Source organism: Acinonyx jubatus, chromosome B1 (genome assembly GCF_027475565.1).
Source record: "Acinonyx jubatus isolate Ajub_Pintada_27869175 chromosome B1, VMU_Ajub_asm_v1.0, whole genome shotgun sequence".
NCBI classification, from domain to species: Eukaryota; Metazoa; Chordata; class Mammalia; order Carnivora; family Felidae; genus Acinonyx; species Acinonyx jubatus.
Genome location: NC_069382.1, coordinates 93,875,611 through 93,897,396, shown reverse-complemented (window position 1 = coordinate 93,897,396; position 21,786 = coordinate 93,875,611). Strand labels below are relative to the sequence as shown.

The window sequence follows — 21,786 nt, the reverse complement described above, 5'->3', positions numbered from 1 at the left end:
GGAGCATGCAGCTCTTGATCTCGGGGTCATGAGTTCAAGCCCCATGTTAGGGTGTGGAGCCTACATTATTTTTTTAATTTATTAAAAATTTTTTTTTAATGTTCATTTATTTTTGAGAGAGAGAGAGAGAGAGCGAGGGAGGGGCAGAAAGAGAGGGAGACACAGAATATGAGGCAGGCTCTAGGATTTGAGCTGTCAGCACAGAGCCTGAGAAGGGACTTGAACCCACAGACCATGAGATCATGACCTGAGCCGAAGCTGGATGCTCAACTGACTGAGCCACCCAGTTGCCCCAAGCCTACTTTATTTTTTAAAAAATATTTTTATTTTGGACTCATTTTTCTTTTGAGGCTACTTTTGAAAACAAAAACAACTATTAATTACGGACAATTCTGAATCTCTTATCAAGGCCTTATAATTCTTTACCTACAGAGAAGTACATACAAATGAAATGGCTAGTAAATGTTCGTGGGTTTAATCATGTATGATTTCAAAATTAGGAATATGAATATAAAGTTCCAAATATTTATTTCATATTAATCCAGTATTATGGAAGAAAATAAATAGTGTATGACTACAGCAAAACATAAGAGGTATACAGAATTGTGATTTTCATCACAAACACGAATCAGATCAGATCAGGAAAGACTAGAATCTTGATATTTCAACCATATTGATTACTTTGTAGCTATTTTTTTCCTTCAATATATATTTATTATTTTTCTTTTTTTAAATTTTTTAAAATTTACATCCAAATTAGTTAGCATATAGTGAAACAATGATTTCAGGTGTAGATTCCTTAATGCCCCTTACCCATTTAGCCCATCCTCCCTCCCACACCCCCTTCAGTAACCCTCAGTTTGTTCTCCATATTTATGAGTCTCTCCTGTTTTGTCCCCTTCTCTGTTTTTATATTATTTTTGTTTCCTTTCCCTTATGTTCATGTGTTTTGTCTCTTAAAGTCCTCATATGAGTGAAGTCATATGATTTTTGTTTTTCTCTGACTGACTAATTTCACTTAGCATAATACCTTCCAGTTCCATCCACATAGATGCAAATGGCAAGATTTCATTCTTTTTGATTGCCAAATAATACTCCATTGTATAGAAATACCACCTCTTCTTTATCCATTCAACCATCGATGGACATTTGGGCTCTTTCCATACTTTGGCTATTGTTGATAGTGCTGCTGTAAACATGGAGGTGCATGTGTCCCTTCAAAACAGCACCCCTGTATCCCTTGGATAAATACCTAGTAGTGCAATTGCTGGGTAGAAGGGTAGTTCTATTTTTAGTTTTTTGAGGAACCTCCATACTGTTTTCCAGAGTGGCTGCACCAGCTTGCATTCCCATATTTTCTATTTTAATTAAAAAAGAATTTTTTTTAATGCTTATTTATTTTGAGAGAGACAGAATGTGAGCAGGGGAGGGGCAGAGAGAGAGAGAGAGAGAGAGAGAGAGAGACAGAATCTGAAGCAGGCTCTAGGCTCCAAGCTGTCAGCACAGAGCCCGATGTGGGGCTCAGCTCAAACCCACGAACTGAACCTCACCAGGAGATCATGACCTGAGCTGAAGTCAGAGGCTTAACCGACTGAGCCACCCAGTCTCCCTGTAGCTATTTTCTTGAATGTCCTTATACTCTGGTAATAAAGTGTAAAATTAACAGAATTGTTCTGAGACCAGGAAATGGTGATCCTGAATGATTTGGCAAAGTAAGACGGTAAGTGACAGAATGGAACCAGAAACTAGTTTTTCTAATTGCCACCTTAGTACTTCTTATTCTAGATTGTATTATCTGTGCTGCCACAAGGCAAACCATGTCATTGCCTTTCCCATTTTAGAAAAAGGTTGTATAAAAATTTCCTTTGCGGTCTGATGGCAAAAGGGATGTATTATTTTTAAAATGTCAACTACTGATCATCATTGACAAAATGTTTTTACATGTTCCGTACGGATTCAAATTGTTCTTCATTTCTTCAACTAATCACCACTTTCTAAGTCTGGTAAGAACAATCAGAAATTACTGAATGTTAAAGAAAAAAGAGGCATTCAATATCATCTTGTCTATCATCTCACTGGGAAAACTAAGGCCCAAAGAGATTTATTTGTCACAGTCACAGTGTGAGTTGGTTGGAGTCTCCTGCATTCTAGTCCAGAGCTATTTATAGCACATAACACTGCCTCAGTGCATCAGTATTTCGAAGTAAGGGCATAATGAGAGACTATTCTTGGGACCATCAGTACTGATCCATCTATCACACAGGGGAGTCTGTGTGCCCTTTTACCTCCTTATTTTTCTCCTAAATGTATTCAATACACTTTAATTTTGTTGCCTGATGTCTTGGGAGTGGGGAATGTCAGAAAAAACAAGTTAAATGGTAAATGTAATTTAGACTTTTTTTTTTTTTTTTTTTTTTTTTAGCGACAATGAGTGAAGTGAGGCTGGCTAGAATTTAGAAAAGTTGCAGTTTTCCAAAGAAGACCAAGAAAGAGATACGGTGGAATGACCCAGGGAATTGATGACCTCCTGCTGCCAGGGCCTCTGTTGGGCACTTTTATGGGGCTTTCTCATTCCTCTTAACAACACTTCAGGTTAGCATCTGTTAACCTCATTTTATTACTCATGAAGAAATTGAGGCTCCAAGAGGTTCTGTCTTTTACCCCAGTCACACAGGTTGGGAACTGGTAGAGCTAGATCTGATGTGGTCTGTCTGGCTGTGAAGCCTGTGTACTTTTAGTTCTACAGGAGAATATGTGTAAGGTGAACGAAGGAAAATAACAATAACTGCAGTGTGATCTAGTAATAGTAATAATGACAGCATAGTGCTTTACAGGTGTGAGTTCTGAACGTGATTAAATGAGCATATGAATAGGACTGATGGGGTGTCTCCTGCTCTTCCTCAGGGAAACAGGAGAGGAAGATAGAATACATATACATAAGATTTCCTTTCGCTTACTTGTTTTCTGAAAAAGAATTAAAAGGCTCAATTAGTTTTGTTTTGCCACATTTCTCAGATTATTATGTTCTTGAGGTGGGTGGATAGATTGGCATGTGATTATGTGAAATCAAACCTGGTATCTTCAAAAGAATTCTTCTAGCAGATAAGCATGTCTTTGGGTCCAATATTCAGTTTTGTGATTAGTGATTACTGTTCACATTTCCTGAATGGGAGTTTTTAAATCTGCATCCAGGTCTTTTTCCTTTTGAAGCTAAATGTCATATATACCCTTATTTCTTTTATGCTAACCTCCATATGAAAAAGCAAATTAGTGTTATGAGGAAAATCAGCAACCAGTCATTGGTTGCTACATATCCCCCAAATAAATATCCCCCAAATAAATCTCTGATGACTAATGTTATATTAGTCTGCAACTCCAGTTTAAACTTTAGGCTCCATTCTCTTATTTGGGAGACAATGGCCAGTTCTGTAATACTGTGTAATATAAAGGTGGTGTCCATTTATAAATAATCATTGTCTTCTAATGAATTAATCCTCATTTGCAATTACAGCTGGATACAAACTTGGGTAAAGATGCGTTCTGTCTCCAAAATTGGATTCTCTGCATTTAAAAATGTCATTCTAATTCTCAACTCCCTAGAACTGTTACTACAAAAGAACTATTTATTTTGCCATTCAGCCTAAAAATAAAACCTTTCACCCAGATTGCACACTTTAATAGTCACATTTTTATCCAAATAATTTTAAACGAATTTAAAAGAATCCATTTCTAGGTGCAATGAGAGCAGACAAGAGTTGGAACTGGGGTAGATTGGAGGGGGTAATCTAAAAGCCCACCTCTCTGCTTAGAAACACCTCAAGAATTTCTTGACTCACAAGGGAAGTGAGGGAAGAGATTTTAAAAGCTGAACAGTGCCGCTCTTTGCCAGCTCCTGCGGACGAAGGCCCAGCCGGCTGCGGCGAGGGCCGCGAAGAGTTAACCAGGGACTGAGCCCCCCGCGCCGCGGACTCCCGGCGCGCTCCCTCCGCCCTCATGTCCCCACCCTCTCGTTTTGGCAAGGGATTAAAGTGCTCCCCCCTGTGGCAGCAGTGACCCAGAAATGAGTTTGATTCACATAGCCCTTCCTCCATAACAAGCCAAACGCCCGTCCGAGAGTGCCTCCCTGCGCGAGTGCCGAGTGTGTGCGCGCCGGCAAGAGCAAGGGCCCGCCCGGCTGCCCGCCCGCCAGCCGCGGCCCGAACTCATGCAGCGCGGAGCGAGCGGCGTGGAGCCCAGCGCCTCAGCCGAACCTTTCCGCAGCAGGTACGCGCGCGGGCCGCGGGGGGCGCGCGGGGTGGGCGCGCCGCGCGTGTGTCCGCGCGTGTCCGCGTGTGGGTCCGTGTGCGCGTCCCGGTACCGCGGCGGCGGCGGCGGCGGCGGCGGCGGCGGCGTCGGCTGCAGGACGAGCCGAGAGGCTCAGCCATATTTGATGGTTTTGTTGCTTTGCTCGGGAGTTCTCGGGAGTAATTTAATGCCGAAGGTCGCTGCCTAGTGGAAATAATATAGTACGTCATTAATATGGCGCCAAAAGATTGGGTTCTCGATCTGTAGCGAGGAGGGAGGGCAGGCAGCCGCCGAGCGCAGCGTTACTATCCCACCAGTAACTTGGGCATTGCTGGGGCGGGGGCCAGAGGAGGAAGAGATGATTTTTGGATCCTGAGAATTGATCTATGTTGGATCAGTAAGTTTCATTATGATTATTTTTCAATTTTGGGGGGCTGAAGACTTAAGAGCTTTTTCTTCTTTCGGATTTGCGAAGAACATGCGGTTTTCAGGTGAATCATCATTTAAACGCGTTTAGGAGCAGAAGCCCAGTTTAGTTGGCTTTAGTTTATACAAATTTTTAAAAAGCCAAAGGGCATTAGGCTGCATGAAAGTGGAAAGCATAGTAGCAACTTGGTAGACAGATGGCAATGGCAGAACGCAGGTCCGCGCACATATATGAATCCAGAGTGTGTGTGACCGTGGTGGCGGGGGGACGACTATATTTGTCCAAACATAGGTGTGTGTATAGGTACATCTGTGTAGGGTGGCTGCAGCCCTGGCTCTTGTCACCGCGTCACCACGAGTCCAAAATATTCTTTGCATCAATTCAAGGGCAGTGAGCAAGGGGTGTAGGGACAGCTTGGCAATTAGATTCGTCCAAATTGGGTTTCCAACAATCAGACCTTTTACTTAAAGCGACACTGTAAAGAGTAAAACCTTTCATCGGTGAAATTAGGAAGGAGTTGGCATTGGTAGAGCAAAGTACCGATTAACCATGAACTTAAAACGGATTGCAAATTGCAACCTTTGGCACCATCTGCAAATTGTGGGGGTGGGGTCGCTCTGGCTTCGCTGCCTTAAATGAACGTGCAGTGTGTACCTCCGGACTGCAAGTTGCAAAGCCCTCCAGTGCACGTGTCTGGTGCTTGTGAGTGTGTGTTTGTGAGTTGGGGGCTGTTGTTTGGTAGCCAGCAGGCTTTCCGGGTTGTTGGCGCTGGCTTGCAAATGCGGGAGAGGGAGGAATGTGGAATGTTGACCAGGGAACCGAATCCTGTCGGAATGGTCCCATTTGCTGGAGAAATTCGATCCCTTCCACCTCCTTCCCGCTCCCCCGCCCGCCTGCGGGCAGGAGGCGGGGCCGGGGACGCGGCTGCTGCTCAAAGTGGCGGAGCGCGGCGGCGGGAGGCAGGTGCACGGCACCCGCCAGTGGGGGTGCCTCAACTTCCGCGGGCGTTTAAATAGCAGGCTCTCTCCCCTCCCACCGGTAATAGGTGACCTGGCGGCCGAGGGCGGCGGGGGGAAGGGGTTGGGGTAGACCCGGGAGGGAGCCTCCGCGGCACGTGGGCAGGTGCTGGGTGGCCCCGGGGCCAACTTTTGTAGCCCGCCTCTGGCGTTGGAGGAGAGGCGGCTCCATGTGGAAATGGGGGCGGGTGGCGGCCGAGGCGCTGTTTTCTCGGCCGCGGCCGGAGCGTCACCTAACGGTCCCAGAGGCGCTGCCGAGGGGCCCAGGGTGGGGGGGGCTTCAGGGGCGGGGACGCCCGGCCCGCCGCGCCCGCGCCGCGGGAGCCCCTCACAAAGCCTGCGGCGCGGGGGCGTCCGCCGCGCCCCCGCCCAGGGAACGGCCCGAAGCCGTCGCCGTCCCCGCGCTGATTCCGGCGGGCGGCCGCAGGCGTTTGTTTGTTGGTTCCGCGCCGCCTTCCTCCCCGGATGGCTTCCTGTGACAGAGGTGATACACAGTTTCCAGAACTGTCTGGGGGCGGGAGCCGAGCCGGTTGGGGCTGCTCGCCGTCGCCGCCGCCTCTCCCATCTCACAGCGGTTTCTCGCTGGCGCGCCCTCCCCAGCTCAAAGGTGCCGCCCGGGAGGGACTCGGGGAGGGGGACGGCGCGGCCGTTTCCAGCGGCGCAAGTGGCTTCTGGACGCGAGGGAGCGTTTGATTTGCAACTGGGGCCGAGCGGATTGGTGCAGCTGGCGGCGGCGGGGCGGGAGGAGCGGCGGCGGCGGCGGCGGGGGGTGGCCACTTTCAAATGGAGAGGGCGGCGGCGGGGACGCCGCTGCGGAGGGAGCGGGGCTTGGTTGCGCCACGAGAAGGTGTCATCACTGCACCGGGGCTAATTCCGGTGGAGGTGCCGGGAGTTACTTTCCCCTCCTTCCGTGCTGTTGTTTCTGTCGCCTCGGGAAGAGGAGGAGGAGAGGCAGGCAGGCGGGGAGAGAGGGTGGGGGCGGCGCCGCGCGGAGCCGCGGCCCTGCGCACACCCTGGCGGGAGGCGGGAGCCTTGCAAAGCGTTCTCTGGTGCGGGGCGGCGGCCCAGCTCCCCCCACCCCGGGATTCCCCCCTTTCCTGCCTTCTACCCCCAGCCCATCCCGCACTTCTCCCTCCCGCATGGGCTCCTCGTCCCAGTGTCCTCCACCCCGCCTCTCCTCGCCCCGCGTTCTCCCCCACTCCAACCCCTCCCCCCAACTACCCGGCCCCGGGCTTCCCGACCCTGGGCTCCCCCTCCCGGGCGCGCGGGGGTGGCTGCAGCCCAGCGCACGGTGAATGCAGCGAGCAAACAAAAAAGCGGGCGATTTAAACGTGCCTTCGAAACCCGTTAGGAATGCGTCGTCACCCGGAGACCGTTTACAAGCTGCTTTGGCCGGCTTTCTAGTAACGAGGAGACAGGCGCCCCACCTCGCCCACCTGGGGCGAGGGTCTGCAGCCCCCCGTTTACTCTGTTCAAGAGGGAACACTTTAGGGGCTTCTTTCCCAAAGGTTATTAGGTGTACTATTTTTGTGTTTCAGGAAACCCACTGTGAAAGCCTTGCTTTTTAGTTACTGGTAGCCCAAGGCTGTTATCTTTCAAAGCTGATGAACTAGTTTTAAGGTACAAGGAAATTATTTCCTTGAAAGCTGGTTTAGTAGTGGTGGACCATCACTGGTTAGCGATTGCTATCGTGAGTTGTATTTTGATCAATCACAGCTAATCAAGATTTAATCACTTATAGGTAGATAAAGGAAGAGTTCATTATAACCATGTTTACACTGATTTAACATTTTAAACACAATAGTAGTGGAATGGGCAACACACGTTGGAGAGACACAGAGGATGTTTTGTGGGTGACACTTTCTGACAAATATCTGCAACCCAGAATTTTATTGCTCTTATTCCAAATATTTCGGTCTCATTTAATGTCACTTTTAAGTCAGATGAGTTTCCTGATTGGTATTTTGCTTTTCTTTAAGTTTGTGTATTTTTATGTTTGTATAGGACTCGGCATTTTCAGGTCTGCAACAGATACAGTTTACAGCTAAGTGTTTTGTTTCCCCATATCTCCTTTTATTTTTAAGTTTATTTAGTGTGTACATGCGCACGTGTGAGAGAGAGAGGGAGAGAACGAACCCCAAGCAGCCTCCGTGCTGGCATCACTGAGACCAAAGTGGGCCTGGAACCCATGAACCGCTAGATAATGACCTGAGAAGAAACCAAGAGTCAGACTGTTAACTGGTCTGAGCCACCCAGGGGTCCCTTCCCCCCCCTCCCCACTTTTTTTTTTATATAGCCAGACATAAAGGGAGTTTCCTGATATGCAGTAGAACTTGAACTTGATTCTATCTTAGAATGGTAAGCTGCTTTGTAGTAAGATAAGTTGGATGGGTTGCCACAGAAATTTTATCTATGATAAAGCTAGATATATGTTCACTTAAAAGGAAAGAAGTTCATGAGCATTTTAGTTTCATATTAGTTACTAAAGTTGAAAGAAGAGCTGTGATGAGAAAACTGAAAAATGGTAAGTGTGCCTGAAAGTGAGATGAGAGGAAAAAAAACTGTTAGGAGTTTAAGGAAATGTTATATTTTAAAATGAGCTGTTGCTTAGCTCAGAGGCCTGGGGGGAAGTATATTAGCTAAAAACTAGGAGGACTTGGAATAAAAGCCTATCTCCATGTGACTCATCTATAGTAGGCACTTAATAATTACTGTTTTTTGACTTTAAGGAGCCCTTAGGGGCTTCACGTATTATTACAGAGGTGGTGTTACATGTACATTGTTGGAAATTAGAAAATACGGAGAGGCAAATATAATAACACATTCCTACCACCCAGAGATCACTACTATATCACTTTATGGATAATTGTCTATGTGTGTGTATGTATGTTTTAATGGAAATGAAATCATACTGTATACAGGTCTATAAGGAGGTTCCCCCCACTCATTGGCCAGCTTGGTAAATTTTCATCTTCTCTATTACTGAGATATATTCAGATTTCCGCAGTTGGCCCTAAAATATAACAGAGCAGCTTTGTCTAAATTAATACTGTCCAGCTGAGGGTCATTTATCGCATCTGGTTATTATTTTCCGTAAGTAGATTTTAATCTGTAGTTACTTTTTGACAGAACCTCTGACATTGAGGAGTCAAGCCTTTGGAATTAATCATGACTGGATTTTAAAAAAGTTGGAAATGAAAATAACGTTATAATTTGGGTTTTAGATTTAGAAATTATCTGCTTGAAAAATACTTTAGAGAAATTTGCCTGATGTATTTGTCTGCAGGCTTGTTGGGAAAAGAATTATTAACTGTTTCTGTTTCAGTACTGAGGAAGTTGGAACAGCAAACATCAAAATATCAAACGCTAATATCCTATATCTAGGATTTTTCAGGAGTTAGGTAGAGGCATATGAATCTCAGAGTTTGCTTACTTCCTGTTGGTGGAGCTCTTCTGTCCTTTAGTATTGGGGGACACCCATTATACTATTACAGTTAACTGTCAGGATTTGCATTATAAACCCAGTTTCCCCACAAGGTTAATAGAGTTGACCATCTTGACCAGTTCCTCTTGCTTTTTATTTGGGTTGGCATCAGAAAGTTTGGCTAATTTCAGACAGTTATGCCCGTGTTAAACTTCTTTCATTCCCTCCCTGTAAGTTAAAACATTGGCACCACATTCAACAATAGCTTTTAATTTTTTTAAATGAATTACAAAAATTTTCTTAATGTTTATCTTGAGAATGTGTCTGTGCCCAAGAGGGGGAGGGGCAGAGAGAGAGAGGTAGAGAATTCCAAGCAGGCTCTGTGCTCAGCACGGAGCTGACTCTGGTGCTGACTCTGGTGCTGACTCTGGTGCTCGATCTCAATGACTATAAAAGGTCATGACTTGAGCTGAAATCAGAAGTTGGGAAGTTAACTGACTGAGCCACCCAGGTGCTGCTTTTTAAAGTTTTTACATTAAAAGTGGCTTTGCTTGGAGTTATTAGTTTATCAGATAGTATCAGAAGCCTGGTAGGAACCTTAATTGGGGAAGTGTTTTAATTCCTGAGACAGTAAGTTACTTCCTTGAAAGTTTTAGTGTTCAATCTGTTTTCTCCATTTTCAAGATGTCGCAGCTCATGTATTTAAAATTTAGACAATATGTTTACTATTTATTGTATATGATATTTCAGAAAGTTGAGACTTGAGAGTTTATTGCCATTTACCTGGTGTACTTGTATAAAAGTATTGGTTTATGATTGTGAGGGGTGTATGTTTTGATGTTTTTGCAGTTGTGGACTCAGATGGAGTAAAGTTACCCTGCATTCCTAAAATATGCCAGGGTGGCCTTAGAGAGGGCCTTTTTACCTTTGAGTGGAAGTGGTATCTTGTCTGCAGGTTTAGCTTAGGGTCAAGTATCCAGAGTCCACAGGGAAAATCTAGCCTGAGAGGATATTGCTCCTAACTCTGGCCATGTTATTGTGGCCTTATCTGCCCTAAGCCTTGAATGCTTATTAAGGATGTCTTTTCCTCACCTGAAAGCAACAAAAATATTGCTAGACCTGGAATGAAAAGCTTAGTTGCTGGGGAATTTCCGTTCAGAATCCTTTACTAACTCCAGACCAATGGTATATTATGTGCACTTAACAGATGTTCAGGATCTAGCTTTTGATTACTCTAAAACCAGTCCAGTATTTACTTTTTGCTTTTGATTCTCCAGGTAGAGTCAAAACATAATTAATTGACAGAGGATTATTGAAGTAAGTTCATTTTTAAAACCTTGGGTTTTTTTGGGCTTGTTTGTTGAAGGAATTAAACCACAATTTTCTCTTGTTTTATTTTTTATTATTTTTAAATGTTTATTTATTTTTGACAGAGAGAGACAGAGCATGAGCAGGGGAGGGGCAGAGAGAGAGGGAGACACAGAATCTGAAGCAGGCTCCAGGCTCTGAGCTGTCAGCACAGAGCCCGACACGGGGCTCGAACTCATAGACTGGGAGATCATGACTTGAGCTGAAGTTGGACACTCAACCAACTGAGCCACCCAGGCGCCCCACTCTCTTGTTTTAAGGGCTCACAATTGGCAGTAATTTATGTGTATATAGTATTGATTATTTAAGGTCTGCATAGGAGATTTTATTAAATCTCATGACAGCTTCCAAGTTTCTTAGCATTTAAGTGAAGATTTCAGTGGTAAGAGTCCAAAAAAAGAATAAAACGAGAATTTTTTTTTTCTTTACTCCTTACTCTAGGGTAAGGAACAAGAATTGGTAAGGTTAACAAGTTGCTGGAGTTGGAGCCAAGTTGCATGGTTTGCTTTTGTTTAACACAAAGAATACTAAACATGATTTTGAGATTTTTTTTTTTTTGATTACTCATGACCATCTTTACAAGCCTCAGTTATTTCAGCATTGAAATCTAATGATGCACTTAAGATGTGTAGGCTGATTACTGGTGGCTTGTAACTTTTTTAAGTGAAGGATAAACTTAAGATCTGAGACCTGTGGAACCTCTCCCAGAAAAATCAAGATGCGCTGAAATTTGCATGCCATTTCAGGGATTTGGGGGAATACTTTAATTTAAATGTATTCTTGGATACCAGTGTAGTGTTTAAGTTTTGGTGAGTTCTTTTTATGATTTTTCTGTGATCCTTTTACACCACTGAGTAGCTCAGTTGGTTATGTGTCTGACTTTGGCTCAGGTCGTGATCTCGTGGTTCGTGGGTTTGAGCCCCGCATTGGGCTCTGCTGACAGCTCAGAGCCTGGACCTGCTTCGGATTCTGTGTCGCTGTCTCTCTCGGTCCCTCCTTTGCTTGTGCTGTGCCTCAGTCTCTCAAAAATGAATAAATGTTAAAAAAAAAAAAAAAAGCCTGTCTAAAACAGGTTTTTTTTTGCTTATTGTGTTACTGGCTTGAAAGTCAGGTAAGAAGCTTGTTAGAAGTTTTTATAATTTAGTATACATTGGCTCCAAGTAGGAGTCTCAAGGGTTTGAGAAAATTCACAGGTTTCTAGACATGGCTTTTATTTAAGTGGCTTAGAGCATCCTGCACTGCTTTTCCTCTTTTCAGTCTTACCTGTTCTAGTTAAAAACTTCTAAAGGAATGAGTGTGCCTGATCCTTAACTTTGTAAGCTTTAAGGCACGTGTTTGCCCAGGACCTGGTCATGATTTACATTTCACTGATCCTACATAATGCTGGTTTATAAACATACTGCCAGTATGTTGATTTGTGGCAGAGATCAGTAAACTTTTTGGAAAGGGCCACATAAGATAGTAAATATTTTAGGCTTTGTGGATCTTATGGTCTCTGTTAAAACTGTTTAACTCTGCTTTTTGAAGTGTGAAAACAATCAAACTTTATTTGTGGACACTGAAATTTTGAATTCTGTTTAATTTTTATGTGTCATGAGATGTCCTTTTGATCTCCCCCACCCCCAATTTAAATATGTAAAAACGATTTTTAGTTCAGGGGGGTGGACAAAAACAAGCTGTGAAACTTTGATTTTTACAGTGAGACTCAGCATTACCTAGTCACCAAGATTACTTCTGCTGGGGCTAAGTTACCTTTCTGGTAGGAACCTGAAAATAAGTTGAAATTAAAAGTTTGTTTGATAAATGTGGAGGGAGTTTGCTAGTCTGAGGGCTGTGGCTCTTAACTTTTTGGTTCTTAGATCCCCTTTGAGGATAGAATTTATAACCTGGGCCCTTGTGTACCTGGGAAAGCACACTTAGGGAGTCACACCCTCAAGGGGGGGCCAGGCCAAGAAGTCCTGTGTAAGGGAACATGCATTATAAACTGGAGTTCCCTACAGAGGGAGATAACTTCTCTCCAAGTAGGATGTGTGTGTTCGACCAGTCAGAAGCCAATACCTGCTGTTTGGAGGACTCACACCCCTCTGATTAGTGTTCAGAAAACTAGCACACTCTGCTCTACCAGGTCGAGTGGGACTTACAGCTGTCTTCCTATCAGCTTGCCAGGAAACCAGTTTCAGTTTCTTACTTAACAGATTGTTTTTCATGGATTATATTTTAGTTGTCTGATAATATATAGTAAATGGCTTTAATCCTTTAGATAATGTCTTTCAAAATCACAGTACCTCCAGGAGTGGGGGAAGCTTGTGGTCTACTCACCTGGGAGGAGGTGGCTGGCTTTGGAATGCCTGCTCACTTTGGGAACTGGTCTTTTGTTTGGAGACTGGCTTTGCTCTAGACCTGTGTGTGTGTGTGTGTCTTTGCACATGCTGGTCAACCTCTCCAGAATTCTATGTACGTCTCTTTAAAATTAGGAAAAGTGGATTAAATTATCTCTGAAATGTTTTGTAGCGCTGCGATTATTTATGGGTTTCTTTTGGGAAGATTTCCTATAGACCCAATCCATGGGGTGAGACTCCTTTTAGCCTTGAACTCAGAATACTTCTGGAGACCTTGCTCCTAGGTTTTGAAATCATCTGTATGTTTCAATGACCATAATAACAAGACTTGTGCAATTATGGTGAAATGTTTGTCTTCATATGTAACTGAGATGTGTAAAGGTGTTTTTAGTAAAGTGTGCTATCTAGGTCTTCTAATATGCAACATTGGGAGTCATTTTTTTTTTTTGTCTTTTTAACAGTACTTTAAAAATTTTTGGTGACTTAACATTGTTAGTGGTAACTGATAGTTTCTAACAACCGGCTATAATCAAGGAACAAAGTTCCTCAAAACAGCTGCATTTCAATCTGTGCACAGTGTAATTGTCATTAGCTGGTTGAGTCTGGTTTCTGCAGGAGCTGTTTTGTATATCCTGTATAGGAACATCTGGTTTGAGCGTTTAAAAATCTTTTAAAATTACCCTGTAGACACTTTGCATTTATTGACTTACTCTTCCAAGGAAAGGCTTGTAGACAGACTCCTTTCCCTCCTTACTCTTACCTTGGTTCATGCAGAAACTATCTGCTGTTAACACTTCGGTTTTTTTAAGTGTTATTCTTCAGTGGGCTTTTAGACTTTGACCTAATTTGCGTGGGTATTTTTATATATTATGTACATTAGGATTTGGTTCAGAGACCCTAGGGCAGACTGGATCACAAATTTCTGATTTCAGTGAGTGCTTTAGAAAAAAAACTTCAGTTTTCCCTGGTAATTGTCAAAAACAGTATGTAAAGAGGAGTAAGAATATGGGGCAAATAGGGGCTTTATCTCATGAATTCTGACTGAGTGGTAGCACTGTGTTAAGGAGGATTCTGAAGTCATGTCTGGGCTTGTGGAAAAGAATGACTCAATTTATTAACCATGCCTGCCATGGGTGGAGGAAATGGCCTATTTGATCGCCATCTCTGGAATGTAGCTTTTTTATTTTTATTTTTTTCCAAAATAGTACTACTCTTGAAATGGATAGGAAGTTGAATGTTTATTCTTTAAAGGTAGTTTAAACTCTAGTTTTCCTGTCTAGGTTAGGGTTTTTCTATTCTTATTTTTAGTGAGCTTCTACTGGTAATGGCTATTATGTGTTTTAAAACTTTTGCTTTTGAAGTAAATAGTGTGTGATACTAGCATTTTATGGTATTATCCTATTACCTTTTCTACTTTTTTCCTTCTGTACTATTCCATCAAAAATTCTTTAGAAGCCAGACAAAAGCATTTGGTACCCCATCTTATCAGGAAGGAGGTGGGGGATACATAGTTTTTTGCTGGCTGCTTATTTTAGGCTGGTGCTTTGCATGGGACTCAAAAGTTGTGCTCCCAGGGTCTTCCCAGGGAAGAATGGTTTTGGAATTTAAATCTTTACTATTATAAACATAGGACAGGATCATGGCTAAGCAATTAAAAGTCATAAAAGGTCATAAAGAGAAGTAAAAGTTCTCAACCTATTCTATCTGGAACACTTTGGTCACATTTCTCAGAAGTAAACAGCATTATTAGTATCCTTTATGTTCTTCCAGAAATGAATAAGCAAGCAATTGGTGTGTATATATACTCTCTTCTTTTGTCCCTTTTATATGTAAATGGCCTATATTTCAGGTCCCCCCCCCCCCCCCCTTGCAGTTTGCTTGTGTTTCTTAATGTGTCTCTGGCATCTTTCCATATCTGAACATGTAGATCTAACAAAAAAGAATTCTTAGTAGATGGAAATAGGGATAGAAGCTCGAGATGGGAGGCCATGGACTGCCTTTATTAAGTTCTGGTGTGAATTCATTCATTCCCATGTCAAGAGAAGTTAAAAAAAAATTCTAAATACAAATGATTGCAGTGTTTTGTCATAGCTGCTCTTCAGTTGCTGACTCTAATTGAGTCAGTGATTACAGAGACTTGGGAGGGGTCTGATTGTTTTTAGGGCTCTCATAAGCAGGGATTGGATTATTTATAAATTGGCAAATGGGAGCTGCTTGTGATTCATTTAGAACCACTCAAATATATAAATTCTTTAAAATCTTAAACAATGTTTCTGTTGACTTTAAAAGACCGAGTTTACAAATCATTTATGAAGAATTTACAGTGAACTAATGTGTTATAGCACTTGGGCTTCATTAGTGATGTTTGTAGGAATGAATATTGTAGTCATGATTATCTGGTCAGTTACAATCTTTTTTTGGGAGAGGTGGTTATTTATTGCTAAAATAAACAAGTTTCCACTGAATATTTTCAAGTGTGACATCTTTGCAAAGGCTCTATGGTAGCTTGGGCAGCATTTTTTAAACAGATTTTGATGTATGACATGAAAGACATTTTTAAAAGTTGCTTTTGGGGGTTTGAAATGTTTAGACAAGGTTAAAACTTTAACACTTAAGATCTAAGCAGTTTGTCAGTTAAATCCAATACATGACTTTTTTTTGACCAGATAAAACTCTGCTTAAAGAAAGCTGGGTTTGAGTTATAGTCACTCTAGTATTTTTAGACTGTTAGTGAGTGTATGAACTAAATAATGTTGCCAATTTGAAAAACTTCTGAGCAATTAATGTTGTCTTTAAAAACAGGTAAGAAACTAGCTGGGTTTCTTTCACATTCATTTGAGGAACAGAAAATTACTGTGAAGTGTAGGTCATTATTATATTTGGATACTTTGTTACATTGGGTACTGTGTACTCCATAGAAGATAAGACGGTGACTTATTAAGAAAATATAAGTCTTTTATGGGAGGGTTATTCAATGATCAGTAACTTAGGAATCAAACTGTCAGTTGCATAATATTTAAAAATAATAATTCAAATTATATGAACTTAGCAAACAGAACGGTAAGGAAATAGCTCATTATAAAATACTTTTTATGTAAAGATGACTTGGTGTCTGAAAATATTTTTTATATACATTTTTATATTACACATTTTCTAAATACATTTTAAAATATCGTACATTTAGGTATTAGATTAACTTTGACAAGAAATGGAAGGACACCAGTAAATTTAAAAATAATGTGACAGAAGTAACTCCAGTTAAGGGTCAATTAGATACTAAAGTGAAAGCATCTCATTCTATAAAGTCCAGTGAGCATTGGATTCAGTTTATGTATAACTCAATCATTCATCCAACAGGTTATTTTAATACATAGGATTGCATTAGATGGTAACATAGAGTAGTTAGAGGTATTTGAGTACCTTCTATAACTTTAGAGTGAAATAAACAAGAATGAAACATAATGGATAAAATAGACACTTTGAGGAAGAAACCTGACTTTCTGCATATGAGCCATAAGATAATTAAAATCACTGGGGTGTAATCCTTATTGTAACTGTAGAGTTTATGGCCTGATAAATAAATGGTCCGTGTTCTGCCAGAGAGAGTAATTCAAGTAACTGGACAGTTTATTTTCCTCAAATCGCCCCTGTTTCCCAGGAATAGCACTGACTAAACAATCGTCAAATTCTTAATCATATTCTTTTGTCAAACCCTTCACTCCTTATCCCTGAAGTCATTTCTCATTTTTTCTTCCTTAGAATCACATACCAGTCATGCCTCCCTGGGACCACACCCAGGTCACTGAACTTGTTCACTCTTTTTTCAAATTCCTGAGCCACCTTGGGGATGGGTTCCTTCAGCTGATGGCTGCTCTAACTTTGTGCATGCTGATGTTTTTTTCCCCCCACAGTTTCAATCTAAGGAAACTTAAATTTTAAGGTTTTGAGGCACCTTGTTATCTCGTTTATGTATCCCATGCCCCACCATAGTCCTGTGAATGGTAGTCCTGTAACCTTTGCTGCAGTTACCACACTGAAGCTACTTGTCCAGTTATTTGCCTGCTGTGTCTTCCCATGGGCCATTTCATATCTTGTTCACCATATCTCGGGTATCCAACTCAATACAGATTTAATCGAATTAACATACTAGTCTACTGGTTTTAATCTGTGTGACACACGAGATCGAAGGAAAGTGATTTACTTGTAATCTCAGTAGGGATTGTAGTATAAATAGTGCCCGTGTTTCCTGAGGAGGTGGTGCCCTGAGCAGCCACCACTTGTGCCTAGTTGTCTTGGCACATCCCACCCTGCAGTGGAGATGGAGGTGCCAAAGGATTGTCACTTGACTGATCTAGTCAGGGTCTTTGGCCAACGGGCTCCTCTTAGTTGGCCTTTCCAGGCCATGTTCTTATTATAATCAGGCTTCCTAGGTAGGCTTCCTCTTTTTGGACAAAATCCCAAATGCCTAATAATAAGTACTAATAATAAGTCTGCTTGGGTGTTATGCTTCTCATGGCAAATGGACACTTTGAGTGTAAGTGGCATCATTTTGAGTAATCACTTTGAGTCAGTTTTGATGAAACTGGGCAGAATGTCTGGGTGAGGACTGGACCAGAGTTCCTGGTGCGTCTTCTTGTAGCTGCGCTGTGAGGCTGTGTTTGGCTTGGTACCCTCTCTGCGATGTCTTTATTTCATATTTAACTAAAGAAGATTTCTCTTCTGACCAATTTATTGTAAATTTTTATTTTATTTTTTAATTTTTTTTAAATGTTTATTTTTGAGAGAGAGACGGAGTGCACGAGCAGGGGAGGGACGACAGAGAGAGGGAGACACAGAATCCAAAGCAGGCTCCAGGCTCTGAGCTGTCAGCACAGAGCCTGACTCGGGGCTCGAACCACAAGCGGTGAGATCATGACCTGAGCTGAAGTCAGATGCTCAACCGACTGAGCCACCCAGTTGCCCCTATTGTAAATTTTTAGAGAGACACATACATGGAACATTTAAGTGATGATGCAAAGCAAGAGTTGGTTGTTAAAGAAAGCACATTAAAAAGTCGGGTGAAAAAGTTCTGAAAGATAAAATGAGTGGTAGAGAATGCAGGTGCTTTTAATTGGAATGGGGGACCATGCTTGGTGGCTTTGAGCTGACTCCCTGAGAAAGGTGGGATTGGGGTAGGTAGGGAGGAAAGGGCAAAGAGGCCAGCATTAGCAGAGGCTGAGAACCAAAAGAGGCCTGGACCAGCAGAGACAAGCCTAGCCATGGGGGAGTTGTTAGGAGAGATGCCTAGGTAGAGTTTTGAGACAACAGAGGAGTTTCTGGCTGGACCCATTTGCAAGTGTGCAACACAGAGATTTGCATAGGGAATGACTTGATGTGGTCACTTCACAGGATTAAACTATTGTGATAATGGGAAGGGGTAAGAGATTGTGGGCATGGAGAAAGGAAGGGAGGTGTTTAAAGGTATCCAGGTATTTGAAGACAAATCTGTGGGGCAAAGTTAAGGGAACTTGAAAGAGTCCTACATTATGAATCAGTAAGCTTTGGCAATTGGATATAAGGTAAAAAAGGGATGTATGTTAGTAAAGAAATGAGCAAATAGTAAGATTCTGAAAGGGAAGATGTGGTGCAGAGTAACATGGTAGGTTATATGTATGTCGTTGGATACTTGAATGCTTTTCAACCAAAGCACAACCACCAAAATGTTGTGCTTGCATTTTTGGCTATCTCCCCTTTGTTTGTTCTTCAGGACTCTGCTCAGAATTTTTCCCTGACTCCATCAACCTCTGTTCCTACAGGGCGTTGTGTTTACCACTGTCAGGCACCATTACTGAATTTGTCTAGCTCCTCAACTAGACCAGAAGTTCCATGAGGTTAGAAATGGTCATTTTCCTGCAGCACCTCTTTCTATGTTAGGTATTCATATATGTGGCATGCATTATATGCTATAATACCTTCTTGTTGCTTTCTTTGGAGTGTACCGAGTTTTAATTAGTTATTGGCGTATCCTTCCACTGTTTAGATAATCAGCCATGCCCTGAGTCAGCAATGGCAATGATGTGAGGGCTCTCTACTTTCTTGCACTGGCTTTTATTGGACAGATGTTTGAAGCATACAACCCCTGTATTGTGTGTCTTAAAGATAGTAATGTGTACTTAGATTTCTTGATATAGCAGGTAACCCCAGGTGAGATAAATTAGCCTGATGTCAAGGTTTAAGTACATTAGAGCCACAGAGGAAGAAATTCTGCCATGCACCACCCCCCTTTATTGTGCCAGGTTCCTTGGAGAAGTACAGTATCTCATTCTCAACCTTCATTTGTTAAGATCTTTTGGGGTGGATGAAAATGGAATTCATTAGAAAAAGACTATTTTTATTCTTCTTTTACTTGCATAATTTTGCTTGAGAGTGTGTTTAGGAGCATCATTCTATTTTGGCCAGTGCTTGCTTTTTTGATTTAGTGACTGCTTCCTCTGCGAGTTGTGTTTGAAGGCTAGGAGGGGAAGGCTTTTTGATTCAAAAATATTCTGATTCTAAGCTCTTCAAGCTCTTTTCCTTAGATAAATTTAAGTTGTCTGAATCAGTGGAGATATGATCAGCATTGGTTTCCTTGTTTCTACCTGGGGAGTGTTTCTTGGTCTTTCTCTGCCTCTTTCTTCTCAGTTCTTACACACCTGCTCAGGAGGTGGGAGCTGCACCCTTCTTGTGCCACGTCACACCGTAAATTTAAGGAATTCCTCTTTAGGTAGCCTGCCTGCCTGCCTGCCTGCCTGCCTGCCTTCCTTCCTTCCTTCCTTCCTTCCTTCCTTCCTTCCTTCCTTCCTTTGTCTGTCTGTCTGTCTGTCTGTCTAGCTCTTTGGTAACCTAGGCCTGAGAAGCTAGTTAGGAATGTGTGGTCTTTTGCTTTTCCCTTTTCTCTTTGCGCCTCCTGTTGGACAGGAGGAGGGCTCCCTTCTCTGAAAGGTTGGAGGAGAGTTTAGCTGTCAGTTTTTGGCACCTGGTGACAGGGCAGGGAAGACAGTCATTCCAAGTGGGGGGGAAGGTGGGCTACAGGTGTTTGCTCTGGAAGCTTCTGACTAGAATGGGTTTGCCCCAGGCCAAGTTCTAGATTGCTGGGTGTTTAGTTATGGGTGAAGGGGGCTCTGCAGAAAAGGGGTGGGTGGGTTTTAGGACTGTGACCCAGCCCCACAGTATGAAACCCTAGCCCATAACGTAGCCCATGGCCCAGATCATGACTCCTGGGCTTCCACTTGGTAAATTCTTCTATTGAAGAGTCAGTTGGTAAACAAAAACTCACAAACCTTAACTGGCAAGTGTCTCAGAAAGAAAATGTGAAATGCTGGAATTCTAGATTAGGGGCCTGAATATTTGAGTCAATTATATAGGTGTGTTTGTTGGTGGTTGGGAACAGTATGATGTATTTTTTGCTTTTTTTGGTCTCTTTTCTAGGTCCATTTAGAGTGGAGCTTTGGGTTTCTAATTTCTGTCTTGTTCTAACATGGTGGTTCTCCACATTTTGCTCCACACCATGCCTGTGTGCCGCACTCTGGGAAACACACCACGTTCTAATGCTGTGATTCCCAGTGAAGGGGAACTTGGGATGTACTTTTCTGAGGGGCTAGGTGGCTACTTCTGACTTGAAAAGCCTTCCTCCTTCATTGAGAATCATTGCTCTGCAGTAAGATCAGCGTCCTAAAAATGTCAAGGTGATTAGTAATTTCAGTTTGGAAAAGCTTTTTGGATTTCTTTAGAGATCTACCTGTGTGATTATGACCGTATGACTTATAAAGTTCATTGACTGGCTCTTAATTTTGGTCCGCTGCTCTCTTTCCTGAGTGCAGTCATTCTCTTACCTGGTGGTGCTGGAGGCCTTTTATCATCTGGAAGGAGTCAGCAAGGCTGGCCAGGTGTCTGGCTAAGTTAGGTTGGTTGGACCAGGCTATAAGGAGGTGGGTCAAGTGCAGTGAAACTGGTTTTGGAATTCGAAGCTCCTGCTTACAGTGTGACCTTGGGCAAGTTGCTGCTTAAACTTTTTGGCTTCAGTGTTCTCATGAGTAAAGGGGAGGGAGCTGGATCAGAAATTATATGTCTGGTCCCTTTCTGTTCCAGCAGTGAATGCTGAGGGGTTGGAGATGGCTGGAGGAGGTATTTGCTTTCCCAATCCCCCGTTTGTTTTGTTCCTAGAACTCCAGATTATTTGGCTTTTAGGATTATTTTAGCAAAATTTGCCTGAGAAGCATAATCCTGCCCAGTGCAGTGTAAATATTCACACATTCAGGCACAGCCTCATCCCCATCCCCCATATACACACGTAAAATATGAATCTGTCTGTAGTGAGGAATCACTGTGCTCATTGCTGTGGGTTTTTTTTTTCTGCAGTGCCTGCCGCCAGTCAGCTAAAAAGACTCCTGGAATAGTTGGTAGTGATAATGTCAACTGGAACTAGAGAGAAACCTGGCACCTTTGGGAGACCTATTGATACTTGACTTCTCCACCCCTTCCCCCTTGGTTTTGAACCTGTCCTGTTAATGATTGTGCCCAATTATGTATCCTTGGTCTTTTTACTGTTTACAATGCAAATGCTCCTTAAAGCCGATTGTTTGCTTTTGTATGCTGTAAATCCTGGGCTGCTATCTGAAGCACAACTTGATGATTGTGTATTATCATCTTGGGTTAAGTGCTGTCTCATTGCTTTGCAGGCTGCCTGCTGTTTCCCGGGGAGATCATGAAACGAGGTCGCCTTCCCAGCAGCAGTGAGGATTCTGACGACAATGGCAGTAAGTCCTGCTTTGTTGTTCTTGGAGCCTACCAACGTTTGGGTCAGTGTAAAAACATGACTTTTTAATGTAATGCTTTAAATAGTTGAGGCCCTTTGCATATCAGGCAGGTCAGAGAAAGCCAAAGCCTGGAGAATCACATCTGAGTGTGATA

At 42.7% G+C, this 21,786-nt stretch overlaps 1 protein-coding gene across 12 annotated transcripts in view; it reads left to right on the top strand.

Moving 5' to 3' along the window:
• The first annotated feature begins 4,130 nt into the window (after positions 1-4,130).
• JADE1 (jade family PHD finger 1) overlaps positions 4,131-21,786 on the top strand; it is a 59,045-nt gene continuing 41,389 nt past the window's right edge. For 2 of the 12 annotated variants that reach the window (XM_027066030.2, XM_053216963.1), the window contains exons 1-2: positions 4,176-4,263; positions 21,555-21,632. In XM_027066030.2, coding sequence (XP_026921831.1) covers positions 21,627-21,632 — 6 coding nt within the window. In that variant the 5' untranslated portion in view covers positions 4,176-4,263; positions 21,555-21,626. Of the gene's footprint in view, positions 4,264-4,437; positions 4,506-4,548; positions 4,682-5,615; positions 5,750-6,025; positions 6,212-21,554; positions 21,633-21,786 lie in introns of those variants that run through there. The other 10 variants (XM_027066053.2, XM_053216964.1, XM_053216968.1 and 7 more) reach the window with 10 other exon arrangements.